The 22,938-nt window shown below is 35.2% G+C and overlaps 1 protein-coding gene across 1 annotated transcript in view; it reads left to right on the plus strand.

Moving 5' to 3' along the window:
- Window positions 1–5,686, plus strand: part of LOC111044712 (T-cell leukemia homeobox protein 3-like) — a 72,429-nt gene extending 66,743 nt beyond the window's left edge. Inside the window, exon 4 of the mRNA XM_022329924.2 lies at window positions 2,969–5,686. Within this exon, the coding sequence (XP_022185616.1) occupies window positions 2,969–3,203 (235 nt within the window). The 3' untranslated portion in view covers window positions 3,204–5,686. The remainder of the gene's footprint in view (window positions 1–2,968) is intronic.
- The last annotated feature ends 17,252 nt before the right edge of the window (window positions 5,687–22,938 follow it).

Here is a 22,938-nt window from a genome sequence, read left to right on the forward strand (position 1 = left end):
CTCATGCTAAACTAGGGTAATTGGGTGAGAATTTTTTGCTCAACAGGATTCCTAGAAAGCCAGAATTGATTTGCTGAAACTGATCGTGAATGTCTTGTGGGAGAATAAAGTGATTTAAATGATAATCATCCCTCAAATATTACTTTGGAACCTGAATTTCGAAATGTTCATCAGCTTTACATAAGAGTTTAACAGAGGCTTCAATTGACTTTTCTGCATTCTTATGCAAAAATTAATCAACCTCTGTGAAAGTTCATTATGCTGCCGTTTTGAAAGAATGAGCAGCCTGAAAATGAAGTGTCACATATTGCTAATGAATTTCAAATTGGTTTCGTATTGTTCCGTTTCCATCAAGCTCATTCCAGATCGACACTCGATTGGCGCTCTCGCAAAAATTGTTATTTTCGCGAGAAATTTCGTTTCAATATTCGTCGATGAAAAGCGGTTTTTATTAGAGATGCGGCAACAGCGGTTATTGGACGTATGTGACAAATGTGCGCGGCGATAATTGAACAGTGTGCGTGCGAGTGCGTGCGGGAGTGCTGTTAATAGATTTTAGTGCGGATCCTCAGGGGAAGAGTAGGCAATTCGTTAGCGGCACAAACGCAGCTTTAAGCTGTGGCCGCACCGCAGAGCGAACGGATCACGTGATATTCGGATAGGATGCGACCAATCCCAGTGCAGCCCCCCCACCCACTCACACAACCAGCCTTTCATCCACCTTATCAAATAACAATTGTGTATATGTCGCCAGTTCGCGCCAAATTAATTTCGCCTCTCTCATTATTAAACCGTAATTAAATTCATCGCATTCCAATTATTTTTGGGCAGCAATTATCGCACTACTCGGCCATCGCGGCCCACCTCTCCCTCTCCACTCGTACCCAAAAAACACAAACACCATACCACTCACTACCCTTTGATCAATTTCGATATTAATCTTGCAAATTGTGCGCCATTTTGCGTGTCAGTGTGGCAATCACATGCGTTAAAACCGCGCGCTCGGTCTTTTGAGCATCGATTAAAACTAGCGTTTCAACTTGAAACCGCGTTTAAAATTAGTTTAGCCTCGCTTGAACCGCATTGCAACCGATCCTTATGAATTTGTAAAACTAATAACACAACAGCCAGCGCACTTCTAATCCAGCCATCAAACCTATTAAATATGGCCAACGCTTTCGAATTCGGCATTCCGAAATGATGACAATTCTAAAAAGGGGTCCCAATAATTACAGCACTAATCACTAATTATCAAGTGGGATGACAATGAGTTGATGCAAGCTCATTAACTTTGCCCGCGTGGCTTTAACATCAAAGATGGGATAATAATGATGGCTGTTCTAATACAATGTTTCAAATTCAATCCCATTGATCTCGTCATTGCCATTGAAGAGGTTTTGTGAGTTGATGTCATTTGTCAAGTTCTGATTATTTATTCTCATAGTCAAACACTGTAATTACAAAACAGTGAAACGATAATTTTTGTCAATTTGGAAACTAGTCATTTGTGAGGTGTCAAATACTGTATTATTATCATGTCATCAATTTCTACCGCTTATTACTATTTGAATTCGATTGTCACTTCTTTTTCACTATTCACTTCTCTCAATAATAATTACAGCACTTCGGCTTCGATATATCAAATCCATTCACTACGAAGTCCTCTGAAAAATTTGATATGAATGTTATCAAACCACGGTTTTTTTCATAAAACTATTCCTACTCATTTCAGTACTGTGATTGGAATAAGCTTGCTAATTCGGGGAATTTGCAGTATGATGGTTGGATTTCAAAAAGATAGAACTTGAAAATTGAGATATTTCATGCAAAGCATTCTTGGGGAGATGATACAATACATGGACTGAGTGATTACTATTTTCGGAGACTTCTAAATAGTCGACACGTCTGATCTTATTATCAAAATTTCTTTGAAAATGAATGGAAACGTTTCAACTGTGCTTTAAATATGATACTGGTTAATTGATAAAGTTTAAAGATTACTGACCTCATCATAGAGTAGAAAAGTTATACAGTAATATCTTATAAGTAATTACTTATTTCCTTTCCTGGCCTCATTGTACCACTTCAATCAATTATATTATCATATTATTGGCTTCTAAATCAATATTTAGGCTTCCTGGCTCTTAGATTAGCCTACAATTGCTTCATAATTTCTTACCACTGTCTTCTGTCTTTATTTGCGATTACAGTCTCTGTCTAGTTGAGTTTTTTTTTTAATTCAATCTATGGGGGACGTGAATGTTTCAGGTAAAAATGGACGTAGATTAGAACAGAAGACAGTGATCAAAAGTCATAATTCAAGGATGGAACAATAGTATGCTGATATAAGAATTGTGCAGCTTAAAAATTGAATAAATAGACGCTGATAAAACTCTTTTCTATCATGGGAATCTCCTGTTTCGAAGCCTATTTGAAATTCTTGAGCCCAGTTTCTAGGATACTTATTGAGTTTATTAAATCTATAGGTTTAATATTCCATTAGATTCAATAAATGAATCTATATTAAATATATAGGTTCAATATTCATTTAGAATCAATAAGTGTCTTAGAGTAAAGTAAATTCGTATGACTTTCGCTGGTTGGGAGTCCCTTGCGGAAAGGTCTCACCTCGCCTGAATATATAATTGTCAGTGGGCCTAACGACTGTCAAACTCCAGCCGGGATTCCTACAAACCAGTGTCCTAGAAACCAGGTCTTACTCTCCTATTTCTTGGAGATTATACTTTAGTTCATTCACATAGATACTTTTCCATTTCTTCTAATTCACCTGATTCAAAAGTTGAATCATTCTTACTCTCCTATTTCTAAGAGATTATTCTCTAGTTCTTCCCATAGATACTTTTCCATTTCTTTTTGTTTACATACTTCAAAATTTGATTGTCAATCATTCTTGGTATATGGAAAAAAGTGATTTTATTCTTATATTTTTGTGCTGATTTGTTTGTAGGAGGCAGACAGCAGAGGAGCGTGAGGCTGAGAGACAAGCAGCCAACAGACTGATGATGTCGCTGCAAGCTGAGGCGCTGAGCAAAGGCATGTACCACCAGCCGCATGCGGACCGCGACAACTCGCTCACCGCGCTACAGTCGCTGCAGCCCTGGACGCCGACCGCGCCGCTCCCACCCCCCGCGTCCGACCATCATCCCTACTCCAGTGCGCCCATCGCGTCTCCAATCTGTTAGTGCAAGTGCACCTTCCACTCTCCTACTGACTGTCCGACAATGTATCGTCCGACCGCTGAATCCACTCCTCTACAGCTAGTCTCTCATTATCAAACTTTCAGCATTGGTTGAATTGGGAACATCAATGTTATTCAGGGAATAGTAACTGATTCGTTGAACGATTCTCGAACATAGCTGCTAGCTGGACATCTACGCGGGTGATTGAAGTGTGCAATAGGAACGGTTTGATTATCACAGTTGGGACATTTGGTTGAGAATGGACACTGTATCAACAAACTTTTGAATCAATTAGGTTGGGGTTTCCAGTGTTTTGTTACCTGGTCATCAAAGATTATAATTCCATCAAAAATGGATTTCTGGACTGCGATCAACGATTCAACATGTCCATGAAGATTGGATCCATTTCAAACTTTTTCAAGCGTATAATTAAGTGTGCAATAAAATCTTTTTCGTTATCAAAGTTGGACATTCAGTTGAAATTGATAACCATCTCAAGATCTTGGAGAGTGCTTGCTTGATGAACATTTATTCAGCGGAAAATGGATAAGGATCTGTTTGTAATCGATGTGTCTAGGAATCAACAAGTCAAATGAAGAACTGCATCTGACTCTCATTTCAATCGATAGGACTGAGCAGAAAATGAAAAATCTTTGCGAAAATCAACAAATCAAGATGGAGCTATCACTACGGACTTTCAGGTTCACGCGATGAGCTTCAGTTGAAGATGAATGAATAATTAGTGTGGAAATATGTTCAATGTGATAGAATCAATGAGTGATTCAATGACCTTTTGTAGTCGTTGCTTAAAAATTCAGTGCACCAGTGAAGTTAATGGTTGAAAACTTGAAAAATGAACTTGTAGATAATTTCAACGTTCAAACGTTATCTCGTACCTCAACATTCTAAGCCACGTAGATTAAAAATTTAGTAATACGATTGAAATTGTTTTAATAACCGCATAATTGAATTTTGTACATTGAAGTATTAGAAGTTGATAGCTATGAAACGTTTTTAGATCTACGAGAATTCGAAATTCGGAATGTGAAAAAGGGAATTTATTTTATAATTTCTGTGGAAACCTTTATGATCTTATCATGAACGTTTCAAATCAAAAATGATCTCATTCCAGGCGAACTAGACAATCTATCGCTAATGAAGAAGCTTATGTTTGTAGTCCATAGAACCATAGTAATTTCAACCTTCGAATTTATAGAAATCTTGGAGATTATTTATTTACAATATCCATCCATGGACTCTACGACTGAGTTCAATTATAAGATAAAATTTCCTCCTTATTGTTCTTCTTTTTCAAAAATTAAGAATACTAGCTCAATGAAAATTATAATTCTTTAATCGAAAACTCATCTTTCTACCATAAAGCTTTAGAGAATTTCGTATTTATTGACCTTGACAAAAATTTAAATTGGTCTTCCCAGGGCTACCTGAATATTTAGTATGAGCAAATCCTATTTGACCACTAAGCAGCAAAAATTCACAAATTAAAATAACAGCTTATCAATAATAATTATTACCGTATTATAAGGTTTGTGCTGATTACGTGAAGTTTTGACAATCATCACATAGGTATCAAAATCTGGATGTCAAATATGTAGGATGACTCCAAATGAACAAACTCAGTTAATCACAATCCTCTGTTATTCGAAACAAAATTATCTCATGAATCGGATTTTATAAAAACAAATAATAATAATTTGAAAACAGTAGTAGGATAAAAAATATGTTGGTTAGTTTTCAAAAATTAATTCAATTCATGAGAATGTCTACACTCGTGCAAATTCCATGCTCATTCTACTTGTAGTAATGGATGAGTAAATTTTAACGAAGATGAATGAACCATTTTCATCCAATGATTTTTTATGATGCAAGTTCAGCTGTGAACTTGGAATTAGTACTTCCATTCTTTTAGAATGGAACTGAAAAGAAGACTCACAGATTATTACATTCATCAGTTTATCACATTACTTTTACTGCTTCACAGAGTTCAAGGAGTGGATGGATGTAGGGACTCTAAATGGAAGAGACTTGCCAATACAGGTTTGATTGAGAAGTATTAACGAAATATTTCAATACAATTGAATGAGAAAGATTTATGAATGTATAAAATAATGAATGCTTCGCAACAGCAATAGAGTAACTATTGACAGTAGTTGTTAAAAAAATCCTATGAAAACGTTACAATTAAGAAATATCTTGCTTCTTCAAGTTGAATTGTGAATAATATTACCAATTTGTAAATAACGTTCAAGTATAGTTGATAAGACACATCGCTACATGTTTTTCATTGAATAATTCTTGTACCAAACCATGTTATGTAATCTCGAAAAATTGAATAATGAAATTTCAATATTGTAAATTATGTTATATAAATTATAGTTCAATGTTATAGGCTTATCGATATTCTCATGATATATATGCTGTATATAATGCCTCACACAATAAAAATATATGAGTGTTTTACCCCTTTATGTATTTGTACTTTCTTATTGTTTCATCCTCTTGAATATTTATCACATCGGAAAATTATATTATGTGCGTGATAGATCAAAAGAATTAAGAGAAACCTTATATAGAATTATTTTTATGAAATCAGTTACTAGTTCAGCTTCTCATTGAAGGTTTGATGCAGGCTATGTTTTGACAATTTCAATGGGAAGAAAATCATTGTCCAATCAATGCATCATAGATTATTTTAACACCACTTTAAATCATAGATTATTAATGCACTGAATAAACTGGTAGTTCTGTGAACAGTAGACCTCACGCAATATTCTCATCCACAAGTACCTGATTGAAACTATAGACCTTATGGAAATACAGCAATAGACTGGCTTCTCCACACATCTGCGTGATCACTTGTCAGCTGATTTAGGATGAATAATTCTATAGTCTGATTTTTACTCTAATATTGGCGTATGAAGGAGGCTCCATTTTCCTTCTATATTATCCTTGAAATGTAAAATTTCCAAACATTTAAACATTTAACATTTAAACATTAAACATTTAAACATTAAACATTTAAACATTTAACATTTAAACATTTAAACATTAAACATTAAACATTTAAACATTTAAACATTTAAACATTAAACATTAAACATTAAACATTTAAACATTTAAACATTTAAACATTTAAACATTTAAACATTTAAACATTTAAACATTTAAACATTTAAACATTTAAACATTTAAACATTTAAACATTTAAACATTAAACATTTAAACATTTAAACATTTAAACATTTAAACATTTAACATTTAAACATTAAACATTTAAACATTTAAACATTTAACATTTAAACATTTAAACATTTAAACTTTAAACATTTAAACATTTAAACATTTAAACATTTAAACATTAAACATTTAAACATTAAACATTTAAACATTTAAACATTTAACATTTAAACATTTAAACTTTAAACATTTAAACATTAAACATTTAAACATTAAACATTTAAACATTTAACATTTAAACATTTAACATTTAAACATTTAAACATTTAACATTTAAACATTTAAACATTAAACATTTAAACATTTAAACATTAAACATTTAAACATTTAAACATTCAAACATTCAAACATTCAAACATTCAAACATTCAAACATTTAAACATTCAAACATTCAAACATTCAAACATTCAACATTCAAACATTCAAACATTCAAACATTCAAACATTCAAACATTCAAACATTCAAACATTCAAACATTCAAACATTCAAACATTTAAACATTAAAGAATGCCAAACCGTCGACTTGAATCTTAGACCTCGCTTCGCTCGCCTGCATTTTTCATTTGAGCATTTTTATCATATGTTAGAGCAATCCAGTCGGGGGTCCAGACTGAACGTCTGGCTAAACGGATATGGCGAGCGAAGCGAGCCTGACGGCTAGTAATATAATATTCCCAGGATTGAAGTAGCAGTGCCCAATCAATTTTTCCGCGATAAATGCATTTAAATCTTCAACTTGGTGCCAACCTAATATAGTCAACTCAACTTAATGCCAACCTGACAAAATTATTAATTTAGTTGCCAGTTAACAACTGTTTCGAAGAGGTACTCTATCTAGATTATAGTTCTATAGTAACATTACATATGATATGGAAATTTCAATTACAATTAAGAGATTGGGAGAAGAAGAATATACATGCTAAAAGACGAACTTTGAACCCTTAAAAACAACCCTTGGAGTTAAAATATTGCCAAAAGATTTCTTAGTGCGCCTCTAAAGGGCCAACTGAACATACCTACCAAATTTGTACGTTTTTGGTCCGGTAGATTTTTAGTTAATCGAGTGAGTGAGTGAGTGAGTGAGTGAGTGAGTGAGTCAGTCAGTCAGTGAGTGAGTGCTATTTCGCTTTTATATATATAGATAGTCAAAGATCAGCTGATTATATTAGTGTAAAATGGGTGAGAAAAAATATGATAGATAATAATTTTTGCAGCTATGCCAAACTTTCAAATTGTTCTCCTGAAAAGTTTACAAATCATGACTTATCAGCTTGTGTCATCTACCCACATAATTATTATGTACGTGATAGAGCAAAAGAAACCTGATATAGAATTATTTTTATGGAATCAGTTACTAGTTCAGCTTCTCATTGAAGGTTTGATGCAGGCTATGTTTTGACAATTTCAATGGGAAGATAACAATCATTGTTCAATCAATGCATCATAGATTATTTTAACACCACTTTTAATCATAGATTATTGATGCACTGAATAATCAATGGTTGTTCTTGTTCTTGTTTCATTGAAACATAATATAACTTGTCAATAATATTCGTTTCATCGGAGTAACGATTTTAATGGCAGCATTCAAACTCTTCATAAAAAAAACTTTGTGAGAAAGTACAGAACTTAATTCAAGCAACTAGCCTGCTGTTCATAGAGTGAATTTGAAATCGTGAATTTAGCAAACGTTCATATATCCGAAATGTTATCATATATCCGAATTTAGTTTCTCCTCCCACTAATGGGCCAATAACAGGCGTTCATGCCCTTGACCAATAGCAGTATTCGCCCACTAGTATAAATTCTGCTGCTCTTGTATTTAGTTTATCAGAGATTGACAATGGTGTAATAACCAAAACCGGTCTTTCTAAGTATCAATAAATCTGTGGTTTTTAGCAATTTCTTAGTCTTTTTCATTCAATATGAACAATAATTATTACTTACCACAATATCAACTTCTCAACTTCACAAAAAGGAAAAAAATTGAATATTAGTAGGTAGCCCATGCTCCGCAAGGGTCTACTTTAACACTTGCTGTAATGAAATCTTGAAGAATCGAAAATAGGCCTATAACCATCCTCGGTTAATTGAGAATCTATATGCAAAATTCCAAGTTAATCAATCAGTCCAGTAGTTCAGACGTGATGATACGCCATTCGTGAATTTCCTATACCGTTTTTCCCTTTATTATACTAGTAGTTCTGTAAACAGTGGACCTCACGGAGTATTCTTATCCACAAGTACCTGATTGAAACTATAGACCTTATGAAAATACAGCAATAGACTGGCTTCTCCCAATACCTACTATCAGCCTACTCAGTAATAAATAGGTATTGCTTCTCCACACATCTGTGTGAATCACTTGTCAGCTGATTTATGATGAATAATTCTATAGTCCGATTTTTACTCTAATATTGGCGTATGAAGGAGGCTCCTTTTTCCTTTTATATTATCCTTGAAATGCAAAATTTCCAAAAACCTTGTATATACGTCGACGTGCAATTAAAAAAGGAACATACCTGTCAAATTTTCATGAAAATCTATTACTGCGTTTCGCCGTAAATGCGCAACATATAAACATTTAAACATTAAGAGAAATGCCAAACCGTCGACTTGAATCTTAGACCTCATTCGCTTGGTCAATTTTAATCATTTCTCAAGTCGCTTGGCGATCAGCATATGCAGTCTGTCAGTTTTGGAGTATGCGATACAGAAATCACCCAATCTGAGAGTCACCACAAGAAAACACATGCTGTGTCGCCGAGTGACCTAGACTGAGTCGCTTCGCGATTTGAAACGCGCCTTTATAAGTATAGCTGTAGTATTCAAAAGCTCGATGTCCCCTATCTTTTACATTCAAAATCAAGGGACTTTATATGACTTTCAATTCTTTACATGCTTTAAAAGCCACCATTACCACTCCTAAGGTTCATGATCTTTAATTTTATGATCTTCTAATAGTTTTAGGCAGCTAATTAACTCATGATACTTGGTTATGTAATAACATGTATTCCAATTATCTTACGATGGTAAAGTTTTCCAATTAAAATATTGAAAGGTTCTAATCTCAGTAAGGGTAAATAATCCTCTGGGCAGGACTAATCCGATTATCGGCAATCTCGAACATATATCATCCTTCTCTCTTAATAACATTTCTGGCAATTGAATCATAATCACCCAATTATTGAGTTTGAAATTGTAGTTTTATTGAAAGTATAGTGCGAAAGGCGAGTGTAGCCAGGTGAGGGTGAAAGAAGTGAACGAAGAGAAATTGAACGAATCCACACAAATTGCTTCTTTCAGAAAATCATCTTGGTTTATCATATTTTTGGCAACCGCCAAAGTCCAATTATAATAAATATCAATTCAATTCAATTCAAATTCAATAATTCTTTATTGTCATATACAGTGCATAAGAATACATAAATAGATGTTTTTAGGCTATAGGAATAAATACCAATTTACAAATATTAAATGCATTATCGACCTAGAATATTATTGCTAAGCAATATACAAAGTTTGCAAGTTTTGTAAGAAATTCGTAAAACTTGCAATTCTGTTATACAAAATTCAGAGCCATCGGTCGACGACTGCAACGCAGCTTTGTATATGTTTAGACTTTTTAACATCAAAATGAACGTTATTCCGAAGTGAAAAGTGTAAATTGAAAGTATTGTGCTCACTATAACCTTAGTGTCCGGTTTCCCATTAGGGAACTTTGGACTATATACGGCGAGGTGGAACTACCCTTGGGTCTCCCCACCATTCAAAGCCATACGCTAATAATAATAATAATGCAACGAAAACATGCCCACTAAATACTGTATATTATTTAATAACAAACAACCACGACACGCAGCCACCAACCGATGGCCCAAAACAACTATACGAAAGATTACTTACGAATACATTATTTATTTGCACCGACTCAACAACAAAGGAAGTAGTCCCACATGAGTCTTAGACTTGTGTGTGGGACGAGTAACATTATACTGTGATATTTTGTGACTTAAATTGTTAAGTAGAAGTTTAGAGAAATCAATTTGACAGTTGAATTTTTGCGTTATTTGGTGCATTAAAGCTGATAAATTGTTTGGAAGAATTTAGCATTGGAAAATCGATTAGTTACAGGAAATAAAACACAAATTGTCATCGATTGATGAAGCAAGACATTCAAGTTGTTATTGTTATTTTTAGTATAACTTCGAGGAGCTTAGGAGCTTAAATTGGACCACTTAACACCCTAATTAATTGATTCAGAAAAATCTCCTGCAATACGTCTAGAAGATCCAGCAACGAATTTGCTATAATCAGATCCTAGATCTGATTAGTCTTGATACAAAAATAAGTAAACTGATAATACCTGTGATAGACAACTTTTAATAGAATTGTAAATAGCATTGATCACGTAAGGCTTGATTCTTCAATAGGGGAGAATAATATATAATTCTATTTAGTGATGATTGACCGTGATGTTAGCGTGCCTGTAACACTGCTCTCGAGACTCCTATTAAGGTGCGTACAGATATACGCGCCGCGAACATGAGGAATTCACTTTTAATCAGCTGATTATATCTGTATTTTTACAGAATCGGTAAGATACATATATAAAAAGCTTGGCATCAGCTGATTAAAAGTGAATTGCTCGCGGCGCGTAAATCTGTACGCACCTTTAGACTGGCTAGGTAACTGCTAACAAGCTACCTCCGCTATTCTATTAATCAGTACTTATGAGCTTCAAAATTACTTTTTGTTTCATTCGAACCACCTAGAACTCTAGGTTACTCATTTTCGCCATAACTTATGTACATGGAAATCGTACTTCATTCATTGTCTATTCACAAGACTAGGTTTGTCTGAATCAGCAACAAAATAATTGCCGTAAATGAATAAACCTGCATCCTATCACAAGTTGAATAGTGCGATGCAACCAGATGTTCAAAACCAATAAATTATTGCTGATGATCGTGTTTCAAAAGCATTGTGTGTAACTAGCCATGTAAGTGGTCACATTTGGGATTACGCGAATTTCTGTCGGTATGAGAGCAGCTTCACAAGACAGATTCAACGTTGAAAAAGCAAAGCCTTTAAAGGAGAGCAATAAAGTTTGCGAGCTGTTCAAAGAAAATGCACATCGCGTTTACGGCTTGGTCAAATGATACGGCTTCTCGAGACAAGTGAGGTTGAGCACAGTCTCGTCTGGACAATGGCGCCAGCCTCCGTACCAAAGTATAGTACCACTCACCTAGAATTTGTCTGACCAAAGCATCAAATAAACTGTTCCAGCTCGACCACACTCGTCAATTATTCGAGCACAACTCAACAGTCACTACATTTCGAGTCTCGTGTATATCTAGGCAAGAATTCCGTGAAACAAAGTTCCTAAACTCCAGGCGTTCAGCTGTTGAAATTTTCAGATCTTTCAATTGATCCATTCCAAAAAAACTTGATCTTGCGCGTAAATATAAAATTCCTGATCCTATAAAAGACCGATAAAATATTCATAGTTTCATATATAACACATAGATCTTAATTCACACACCTATATCTTCTTAAACAACCCAAATTTTGGATAAGAAGTATCAGCATGGAATTAAGACAAAACATACAGTACGAATTGACGAATAAGGCTAGTCGCATATTGTGACGCGACGCGACGTGACATGAAATGACCCGGGTCTGCTAGATGAGTTTATATCATTTTATAATGTTCAAATGTTAGAGAAAAGCCAGCAAGTATTAAAATTATAATGATTTTATATCAATTTAACCCATCTATCAGACTCGGATCACGTCATATCACGTCGTGTCACATCTCAGTATGCGACTATCGTAATGTCGGAACCCCTAAGAGATTCTTTACAGGATAGTATTGTACATAATGCTAGAATAGCCTAACACTGTTGGCTTTTTAACTTTCACAGTGATTGTTAGCTACCATCTATGTTTACAAAGGCTATGTAATGATAATTAATGAATCCCGCATGATGAATAATTAGAACACTTCTAGTGCATTGAGCCATTTTTGGCTTATTACTCGGAGCAAAGTAATGCGAAAACTATTAAGGTAGAAATATTATAATGGATATATGTTTATCAATCAAAGAATTTGGAACTCTCTAAAGAAGAATAGGCTAAACCCTGTAATTTGTGTCAGGATCTTGTGAAATTGAAGTGGCTGAGAAATCTATATAACTAAATTTGTATTTGAAAACAGGTACTCAGTGATATTCATTTTATTTATATCTTTCAGGAAACTCATTGAGTCAAGATCGTCATCATAGGTTTTTCCTCTGACAAAACATTCCATTTTAATATTGTATATCTTGAGAAAGGATATTGAGAAATTGAAGTGGCTGAGAAATCTATGTAACTAAATTTTTATTCGAAAACAGATACTCATTGATATTCATTTTATGAATATCTTTCAGGAAACTTATTGAGTCAAGATCGTCATCATAGGTTTTTCCTCTGACAAAACATTCCATTTTAATATTTTATAATCAACCAATATATATCCAAGATGCTTACAGGTGACGTTTCTCTTAATCCATCAACGAAATTAATTCGAAAAGGATTAGGTCTAGATGTGACAGAACGAATTCTGGGAGACTGAAACAAGAGATGTGAGCCGCAGATTAGAGCAGACGTGAAGAGCTTGCGGGTGCGAGAGTGGAGGAATGAAGGACAGGAGACATGAGAGAGTCAAAGCAGTTCGCGGCCAATTAAGAGAGACACGGAATCGCCGGATATTATAGAGACGTTTAGGCTGCCGGTCGGCTTGGTTTTATCGGCGTTTTAGGTTTTTTGTGAGGGTTGCTAGCGCCACCTTGGCGCCGAGCTCAGGCTTGGTCACCCTGCACCCTCCCGCCCTTTGCCCACTCACCCTAAGCACCTAACCCCCCCCCACCCAGTCATCACAGTTCCTCAACTCTTTCCAACTTTTCTGCATATCCCGGGACTTGGTCAATATTATTCAGTCTTTAGCTCTCAAAGTACTTGATGCCATATGCACCCTGTACGTGCTAACCTACAATTACATGAAGATATGGTTGCATTCATTATAATATCATGTTTCATTCCGGGTTTAAACCAACAGCAGATCTATCTCCGTGATCGTAAATATGGGCTTAAGTGACATTATAGTTTTAACAAGGAGATATCTATATAATCTTAAGAAGCACAACTCATCCGAGTTTCATTTGTTTATGGAGACTTCAGATAAGGAGAAGTCAGTTTATTTCAGTCTTAAGTATAATGTGATTACTGAGAATCACGGAGTAATTGGTGTAAATGAGGAATTCATTGACCTCATTAGCCCTTACATAATTCCAGCTCCCAATTTTTGAGAAAACACTAGCTAGAGATTATTCAAGAGAGTATTATTCAATTGATCATTTTATACTACCAAAGTGGTTGAGAACAGAATATCTCTATTTTCTATGATACTTCTCAACTACTGTAGCTAATCCTCCATAAATATATTATAGAAAAAGTGGATATCATGATATTCCTGATAGTAAGAAGAGCTAAACTCATCAATGATCCCTTTATTCTAATACCCTGATAAAATGTTCATGAATTGAATTTTAATATAAGCAACATTTCCTTTTCAATCATCACTAGACATGAGTAAACATTCCTACACACTATTCTAATCTCCGTTCACCAAACAATCGAAGAATCACATAGTTGAAGCAACAAAATGTGTTGTTGAATCTGTAGGTAATCTTGATGTATGAATCAAGATAAAATTGTTTGAGAGAATAGCTAGATATCTATATATTCCAAAACCCATCACTCTATGAACGCGTGAAGAATTCTTTGACTCGAGGCTCGAGGCTGAAACAGAAGTCAAAATTCATTTCCCGAGTTCCGAAGTCTAAAAACTCCATTATCGACTTGACTGAGTCCCACACAGTCACTAAACTACTGCAATGAAATCTCTTAAACGTAGTCAAATGCCTTCTCTAAGTGAAGTTTCTTCAACACGCAACACACATTAATGACAGTTTTTTCTAGGAAGTAATGTCTTTACCACCGTTTGGGTGATCGGCATTCATTAACACTCTCCTCCAGTTAAGTTGACTGAGAGTTTACATTTGTTATTCATATAATCAGGGGGCTGGAGAACGGTGGCATGGCATCCACCACACAGTGATTCGGCTGTGAGCTGCTATTAAATTGTTCCACGAATCGAAGCTCAGTTGAAGGTGGTGGCGGCGTAAGGGGTGGTGGGTTTAGTTCAGTGGCCAGCAACTATTGAAGAATGTATCAATTAGGCAATTAGTCGAGCACGAGAGGCTGCGTGAGGAATCGAGTCATCAGTCGACAAATGAGTTCTAAACGGCTTCCGTTTCAACGCGTAAATTTCGGTAATAGTCGACGACGGCGATCGACAATCAGCCCACAGGAGATGTTACTCAAACTCAAATCGTGACGACAAATGGACCCAGCAACAAAAGAGAAGGAACTAGTAACTGCCTTCTCTTCGGAGCGCCTCCGTCAAAGAGATGCAGTGCGTGCAACCCAAATTGAATAATTAGTAACGAATCCTATTTCTGAGAAAAACGTGAACGGGTAGATCAGACTTCCAGTAGCAGTCTCTTCAAACTTGTGAAGAGCCTGGGGCAAATGCATAGAATTGTGAATGGGAAACAGTTGAGAGGTGATGAAGTCATACAAGGAGCTATTCTCACAGATTTAGTTTCATTCGCTTTAGCATTCTCTTCTACGCCAAGACGTTCTGCTATTGAGCAGAAGAAACAAATTCTAATTATTTGCATGAATTCAAATTATAAAATTGAGTTCTAATCGTAATAAAGATCGAAAACGTCTTGAGGAAATGAGGGATTCAGTAGAAAAGTGAGACCTATATCAAGTTAAGAGAAAAATCTACTAATTGAGAGAAGGAGTTTTGGGCATAACGTCAGTTTTTTGTTCTCCCTCACTACTGTTATTTGAGCGTAATTATAAAACTACCTACCACTAATAACTAAAGTATCTGACCAAGACAAAAATAAGGTATTAATAAGAGAATTTGTCTACGGTAATATCGTAACAATCAAGTCTGAGGTCGAATAAGCCCTCATCGAAGTTTCTATATTTTATTATCGACATACTCAACAAACTAGAAATAGTTTCTTATCGTTTCTTGAAAAAAATATTTACTGTTGTTTTCCGGATGTTTATAAAGAATAATGAATTGTCAAAAATTTTTTTAATAAATCTGTGGATTTGACAGTATAAAGTGAAGAAATCAGACTCACAACTATAATACTCGTTTTGGCCTAATTATCGAGAGACATAGATTCGATCTTTTTGAGAAAAAACAATTTTCAAAGGAAGAAATATTTTTATCAATCTACCAGGCAATTTGAAGTTAGTTGAAGATATCAAAATATTTGGTAAGAATCTGAAGGAATATTTGGTGAGCTTATCTCTGTATTCTTTGCAGGAGTTTGACAACAGCAATCGTTGATTTATTTTAAATTTTATTTGTGAACCAACTATAGTTAATACTTCACTTATATGTAATTTCAAACTGAATAATATAGTTGTTTTCATTGAATTAATGTGGATATTTACCACATCACCCCCACAACAACTCAGAGAATCATTGATATGTATCCAAAATTCTTTCAAATTAAATATACGAATTTCGTAATACCTTTAGCACTTCTCATCAAATTATCAGTAGCCCTTGATTAGGGCTACTGAATATAATCATAGATAAAGGATAAGCATAAGCTATATTTCTTGTCTCTGATATAATATACAATAATAATTCTGTGTATTTTTTGAAGTAGGCCTATTAAACTATTCCGGCTTTTTTAATGATATTGGAACATTTATTTCATTAGCATTTCTTAGCACTATATTGAAGTATATAGAGTCTGCATACCTAATCATTTCATTCACATATTATGTCGTTCAACTCAGAGCTTCTACACTAAAATCATATACGATTTCTATTATAGGACAGTAAAGTGGAATGGTTTTCTTGAGTACTGTGTATTTTTTGAAGTATTAAACTATTCTGGCTTTTTTAATAATATTGGAACATTTATTTCATTGGCATTTCTTAGCACTATATTGAAGTACATACCTAATAGTACATACCTTTAGCACTTCTCATCAAATTATCAGTAGCCCTTGATTAGGGCTACTGAATATAATCATAGATAAAGGATAAGCATAAGCTATATTTCTTGTCTCTGATATAATATACAATAATAATTCTGTGTATTTTTTGAAGTAGGCCTATTAAACTATTCCGGCTTTTTTAATGATATTGGAACATTTATTTCATTAGCATTTCTTAGCACTATATTGAAGTATATAGAGTCTGCATACCTAATCATTTCATTCACATATGACGTTCAACTCAGAGCTTCTACACTAAAATCAAATACGATTTCTATTATAGGACAGTAAAGTGGAATGGTTTTCTTGAGTACTTGATACCTAAAAATGAGGTACAAGAAAGGAGTATGAGAAGGAGATGGAGTGAAGGAGTATAAAAATAGCATGTCTACTGTCATCGGACGCAATTAATTTTTTTGAAAAATATTGGGTGGCGCAGAGAAATCCGGAAACATCTCTGCCTCTTCGTTACTCGCTCGGTTCTTGGGAAATCGCATGAGCAGAAATTTTCACATACAGCGGCGCTAGATGCAGCTCTATAATCAGTAGGCCAGTTGAGGAGGCAAATTATCGCGGGCTTTTTTCGTGCGGCAGGGAATTACCTGTGCCGGAGGCTGCGACTTGAGAAGGACGGAAACGAGTCATTTTTGTCGTCGACGGTGACTTTGTGGCTGTGAGGGTGGCTGAGGATCACACACTTCCGGCGGCAAAATGCCAGCCCACAGATTGCCACCAATCTCACAGATAACGTTCACCTGTTAGCTCACCCACTGAGAACAAGCTCTCACCCCTCTCACTTTCGGGTTACTCTATTTCGGGTTTTATGGGTTTCTCAGGTACCACGTATTTTGGTTTAATGATAAATGATAAGCCAGTTATTACAGTATAGACACTATGATAATATGTGGGAAACCATGTTGTATTCAGTGGGAATTTCCATCAGGTTTTTTCTCGCATTCAAGGCAAATGTGTGATTTTGCCTTGTTTTATAGTATGATTTAAGAAGTCATACTATGACATCTAACTGTCTATCTGTCATCTCTAATCTTCAATATAATGCAATAAGTAATTATGCCAATTACATCTTTATCAAGTATGATGATGCAGGTATTTAAATACATTACAGATGAAATTCATAAAGGGAACGTTTTGTTTGGACTCCTATACAATAATATAAATAATTCATGATAATAATATCATATAGGTAATCAATCAATGAAGATAATGTTATAAATAAATTTAAAAGAGTGCATTTATATTTCAAAATTATTACTGCGGTTTCAATGGAAGTACTTCACTGTGTAATGTGTATGCAAAGTAGAGTACATCACTACAATCTAACTGTTTGCAGACAATACATGTAGGCTGCTATGAGTAGGATTGCATGTTATATTCAGTTCACATGAATGAAAAGATAGGAATAACTGATTTCATCATTTTTTCATGACAAGAAGATTACTATGATAAAATCACTACTCCATTATCTATTCCATTATTTAATCCATGATTTCTTTATTTCTAAAGAAATATATGAGACAACACTATCATTCCAAATAAAGTTGAAATTTAAAGATAGCATTGCTCCTTAAATTTTGTTCTCATCAGCGTTATAATTCATTTTCTCATCGATTTCATCGTGTATTTTTCATTATTTCGTAAGAAAATTATTCCTCTTCAATTACAACTGTATATCATTCAGATGAAAAAGACTATAACACTTTTTACATCAAACTGCAAACAAAAAATTGCCCGAATCATGCGAGGTGCAACACTTTGTAATAGTAGGTAGTAATAGTACTACTGTGATGCATGGTTAGCCGATAATAAGCGCAGTGTCGGCTGATTGTTTTCAGGCAACAAATTGATGTTTGCAACGATGCGGACCGGAAACGGTGACGTTTTCTCCCACGCAACTTCGTCGTCGGTCCTTTCTAGGATTCCCGGCCCTTAAATACAAATTACACGGCCCTAGATGCACGGGGTTTGTATATCGAAACTCGCCCTTGCTCTCTCTCTAATCACGTGATGCTATTGTTGCGTGCTCGCATTCGCTTCAAAGGCGTAGGGCACGCGACCCGCCTCAAAGGGTCTAGTCTACCAGCAATCATCATCTAAACACGCTCTATCTCATTTCTGATCCATCTTCTTTCTCATATCTTCTTTCTTTCACACAATTCGAGGAACAATCATGTATTTGGACTTTCCTTTTTTAAGTAGGTTATCTTTTTCTGCAGGAAATCACACAAAGAAGAAAAATAGTATTTAGTTTGTATTTAATAGTATTAGTACTTGTATTTAGTTTTAGTTTATCAGAGATTGACAATGGTGTAATAACCGAAACCGGTCATTCTAATTATCAATAAATCAGTGGTTTTTTGACAATTTCTTAGTCTTTTTCATTCAATAAGAAAAATAGTCCTAGGCAGAAAATGAACTAAACTTTTCGTAAAAGATAATGTTATTCAATTATTTCATCCGACCAATAATTATTCTGGATCGACTGATTTAATAATTCGACATTTTCAATAACATTGATGAATTTTATATTTTGAATGGAAAATTAATTCGATGCCTCTACTAAACGATTACTCTACTAATCTACTACTCTACGCTTAATTATAGCCTCTACTGTATATTCAATTGAAGTGGCTTAGATAACATTAACTTCGGAGTCACAGAGTATCAAATGATTTTTATATAAAACAGTTTTTTCTGACTTCTATTTCAACATTTTTTCAGGCTAAATCTGTTTTGTACTATTTCTCTCAGGGATTTTATTTCTTTCCCAAAACAATAAATTAATGATACAAATTCAGTAAATTCCACACCTAATATATTATTTTTCCTAAAGCCACTGTGCAGCAGAATAATCAATCATTAAATTTCATATGCCGATAAGAAGTAGCCTAATAGTAATAAATCATATCACATTCATTCCCCATACTGATGGACAAACACACAAATCACAGTTTGAATGAGTCGTTCAGACAAGTGCATTTTGGTTTTATCTGGCGTTCAATTGGGTAGTCTACTTATGTTAATGGACTACTCATACCTGAAAATGTTACACCGATAGAGAGCGATAAAGATAAACATTCGGATTATTTATTCAAGTGAGTGTGTGGATGTCAATGGCTCTCGATGTGATTGTCGTTTATGCAATATTTATAATGCGACAATGGGCGAGATTAAATTGGCCCCGTATATTTATGATTGATGCTGCAGGCTGCTGGCCGCTGGCCGCTGGCGAGTGCAGATTAGGAGTGTCGCGCGCGTATTCTGTTTGTACACTCAATTACCAACGGATTGTTGTTGAACAGTATTCAATCTGATGCGCCGGTGATAGCACTTTGTACGTGAGGAGGGGTTCGCAAAAAGGGAGATTTGATGACATTGGACGCAAAAAAAGACAGGATAGGAGGTTGAATAGGGGGCGGAAATATCTTTCCGATTGTTTTGACGCCGGTTCTATTGTAGCGTTTCAAAGGCCGGTGCCAACAGTAATTGTTAACGAACACCGACGAGTGGAAAAAACACACTAGCAAGTGTCCCAGAGACCCTATAAAGACGCACTTGATTCTGATTAGCATTTGAATTATTCTGTAAGTATGGGAGCGATGGGTGACAAACCGTTGCGAGTATGAAACGGATATCCGTGGGTTTGCCAAATCAATGCACTTCCCTGCAAACTAGAGAGGGTTGACCCTCTGTATGGGGGCTGCGAAACATTCAAAACACATCAATGTGTTACGCACTTCCATTCAATAAAACAGCAACTATCATCCCCTCCGAAGATGACCAGCCTGTTTGCCGCTCAAGTGGGGCTCCATAATTTCTCTCCAGAGATTAGCCGCTGGGGTGAGAATAGACAGCTCGTCGATTAGTTCGTCATAGAAGGCATGGGAGGCTCGAGCATCAAATGGCAATTGCATTGAATGAAGTGAAATTGAATCAGACATCAAGGAGTGTGACGGACCAATTGACTGTCACTCCGGCAATTCGTAAAATGAACTGTATCTAGAAAAGTCTCATCAATCTTCCCGAATACGCCACGTGACTTGCTGTTCTTTAAACGTGTTTTGCAAGTCAGCTCAAAACAGTTTTTGAGATTGGAAAAAAATGTGTAGTTTTCTTCTATAGGATGAAAAAGTATTCCAAGTGTGATAGCATATTCGAACACTTTTCACAGTCCTTGATCGATTTTATTCACAGGTCATCCTATCAGTAATATTTTGAGTTTTTTTTTCCAATAAGCTGCTTGATTTGCTTCTAAGTTTATTGTGTATGATTTAATCAAGAGGCTACAATATTGAGCTTTTTTAGAAATAAACCACGAAAATACATTTCCCAGGTATTGATCGACATTAAATTGACAACCCTCAGCTCAATAATTGGGGTAGCAGGGTGTATTTTTCAATAGAAATTACATTATAATAATCATGGTTAATTGAATTTCAATTGTAAAGAAAACATATTCTGATTTTACAGAAGCCAGCTTAGCCAAACAGAAAAAGTATATCCCTGCAGCGTTTGGTGGGAGACTCTTAACCACAGGAATCGGGAAGGTCCCATCTCGCCTGACTTATTTCAGCCTGGACCGCCAATTTATCGAGTCAGTTGGTAAAAACAGATAAGCTTAGCCTACAAACTTTGCTAAGGATAAATACTTTTATTTTTACGAGCTACCAAAACCAAAATAAGTTCAATACCAACAGTAACTATGAATTATATTAGTTGCGTTAGAAACAGAACCAAATATCATGTCAACAACCAATAAATTAATGACAAAGCCCATTGTAGAATGCAATGTCAAATGTCTCATCATCGGTAGAGCTTGCAAAGCATTACTATTCCTTATCGTCTATTACAAATCACTCTTTTGGTATGCTAAGTGAGAATGCATCTTCTATTCCTTCTATGTTTTAAGTATTTGATAAATTTTAATCCTATCCTTCTTTTCTTATGACTACATTATTATACTTATGAAGGCTAATCTACTGATAAGTTGATATTTAATATTTGAGAAATTTTAATCCTATCCTTCTCTTTTTATCAGTACTATACTTAAAGAGGCTACTCTACTGATGGGTTACTCTGGATCTATCTGATCATAATCTTAACCATATTGAACATTGAATTGTACACCTAGAATTTTGAATTTAACCTTCTCTTTCTATCACAACATTATTATAATATTTTATAGAAGCTACTCTACTGATGGGTTACTCTGGGTCTATCTGATCATATTCATTGAACGGTGGATTGTACAAGTTTACTAGTAGATGAGATGGACACTGTGTGAGATGAATGGAATACAAAGAAAGTAAGAAAGAAGGGCGATAGGAAGTGAGCATTGGGCTAATCAGGTTAGGACGGCGCGTGGCCTCCCTGCTACAAAAGACTGTGCAGTTCTGCTCGTTCGCGGAGTGCCATCAATAATGCACAGAAGATGTTTTGATAAAGCTGGTTGCCGTACAATCGAATTAGATGCTACTGCTGCCAGCTGAATCTCTCGGGACTCATGTTACCAATCAGCCTAACCCCTCCACCCCGCTCACCCGCCAACCCCTCGCCACATCCAGCTCAACGACAGTGTAATCGTCATTGCTAAGGGCGGGGGTGCAGGGGTGCATGATGAGACGCTCTCCGACTAATCACTTCCAATAAATACGGTGCAGTCAGTCGACGCTCGTCTCCAGGTTACCACCAGTCTATTGCTGTAATGTTAGACTACATTGTTTGCGTTGCAATATAGCCTACAAAGATCTGATAACATCCAAGATCCTGACCAGCTGATAGCATTCATTACAATAATTGAATTTTAATGAATATTATAATAATAAAATTGATAATATTAGCTCACTGAACTCACTGAACCAGGAAAATGGTGTCTCGGAAAAGAAGGGTAGAGCCGGGCCCGATTATCTGCAGTAGATAGCTCCAGGTCCCGTCCTCGTAACCGACTGACTAGAGCCTCTCATTTTTTCCATAATTTTACTTGTCATGAATTTTCACCGTCGTCAACAATTTATCTATTCATTGTGAAAATTCATGACAAATAATAAAAATTATGTAGTTCTATTACATCCCCGGGTCCCCCTAAACTTCGGCCCGAAGTTATCGAAAAAACGGCATCTCTCTAAGTTAATTTTTACACATTTCAATAATATTTCAAAAATTAAAGTCAAAATTACCGCAAGCTAAAATTATTATTATTATTATTCACAATATTATTCTAATTGGATATTTATATGTAACATAACTTTCAATGAATACCTTAAATCTATGTGAGTGCCAATTCATAAGCTAAATGCAAGTGATATAAATTAC

Source organism: Nilaparvata lugens, chromosome 1, assembly GCF_014356525.2.
Source record: "Nilaparvata lugens isolate BPH chromosome 1, ASM1435652v1, whole genome shotgun sequence".
NCBI classification, from domain to species: domain Eukaryota; kingdom Metazoa; phylum Arthropoda; class Insecta; order Hemiptera; family Delphacidae; genus Nilaparvata; species Nilaparvata lugens.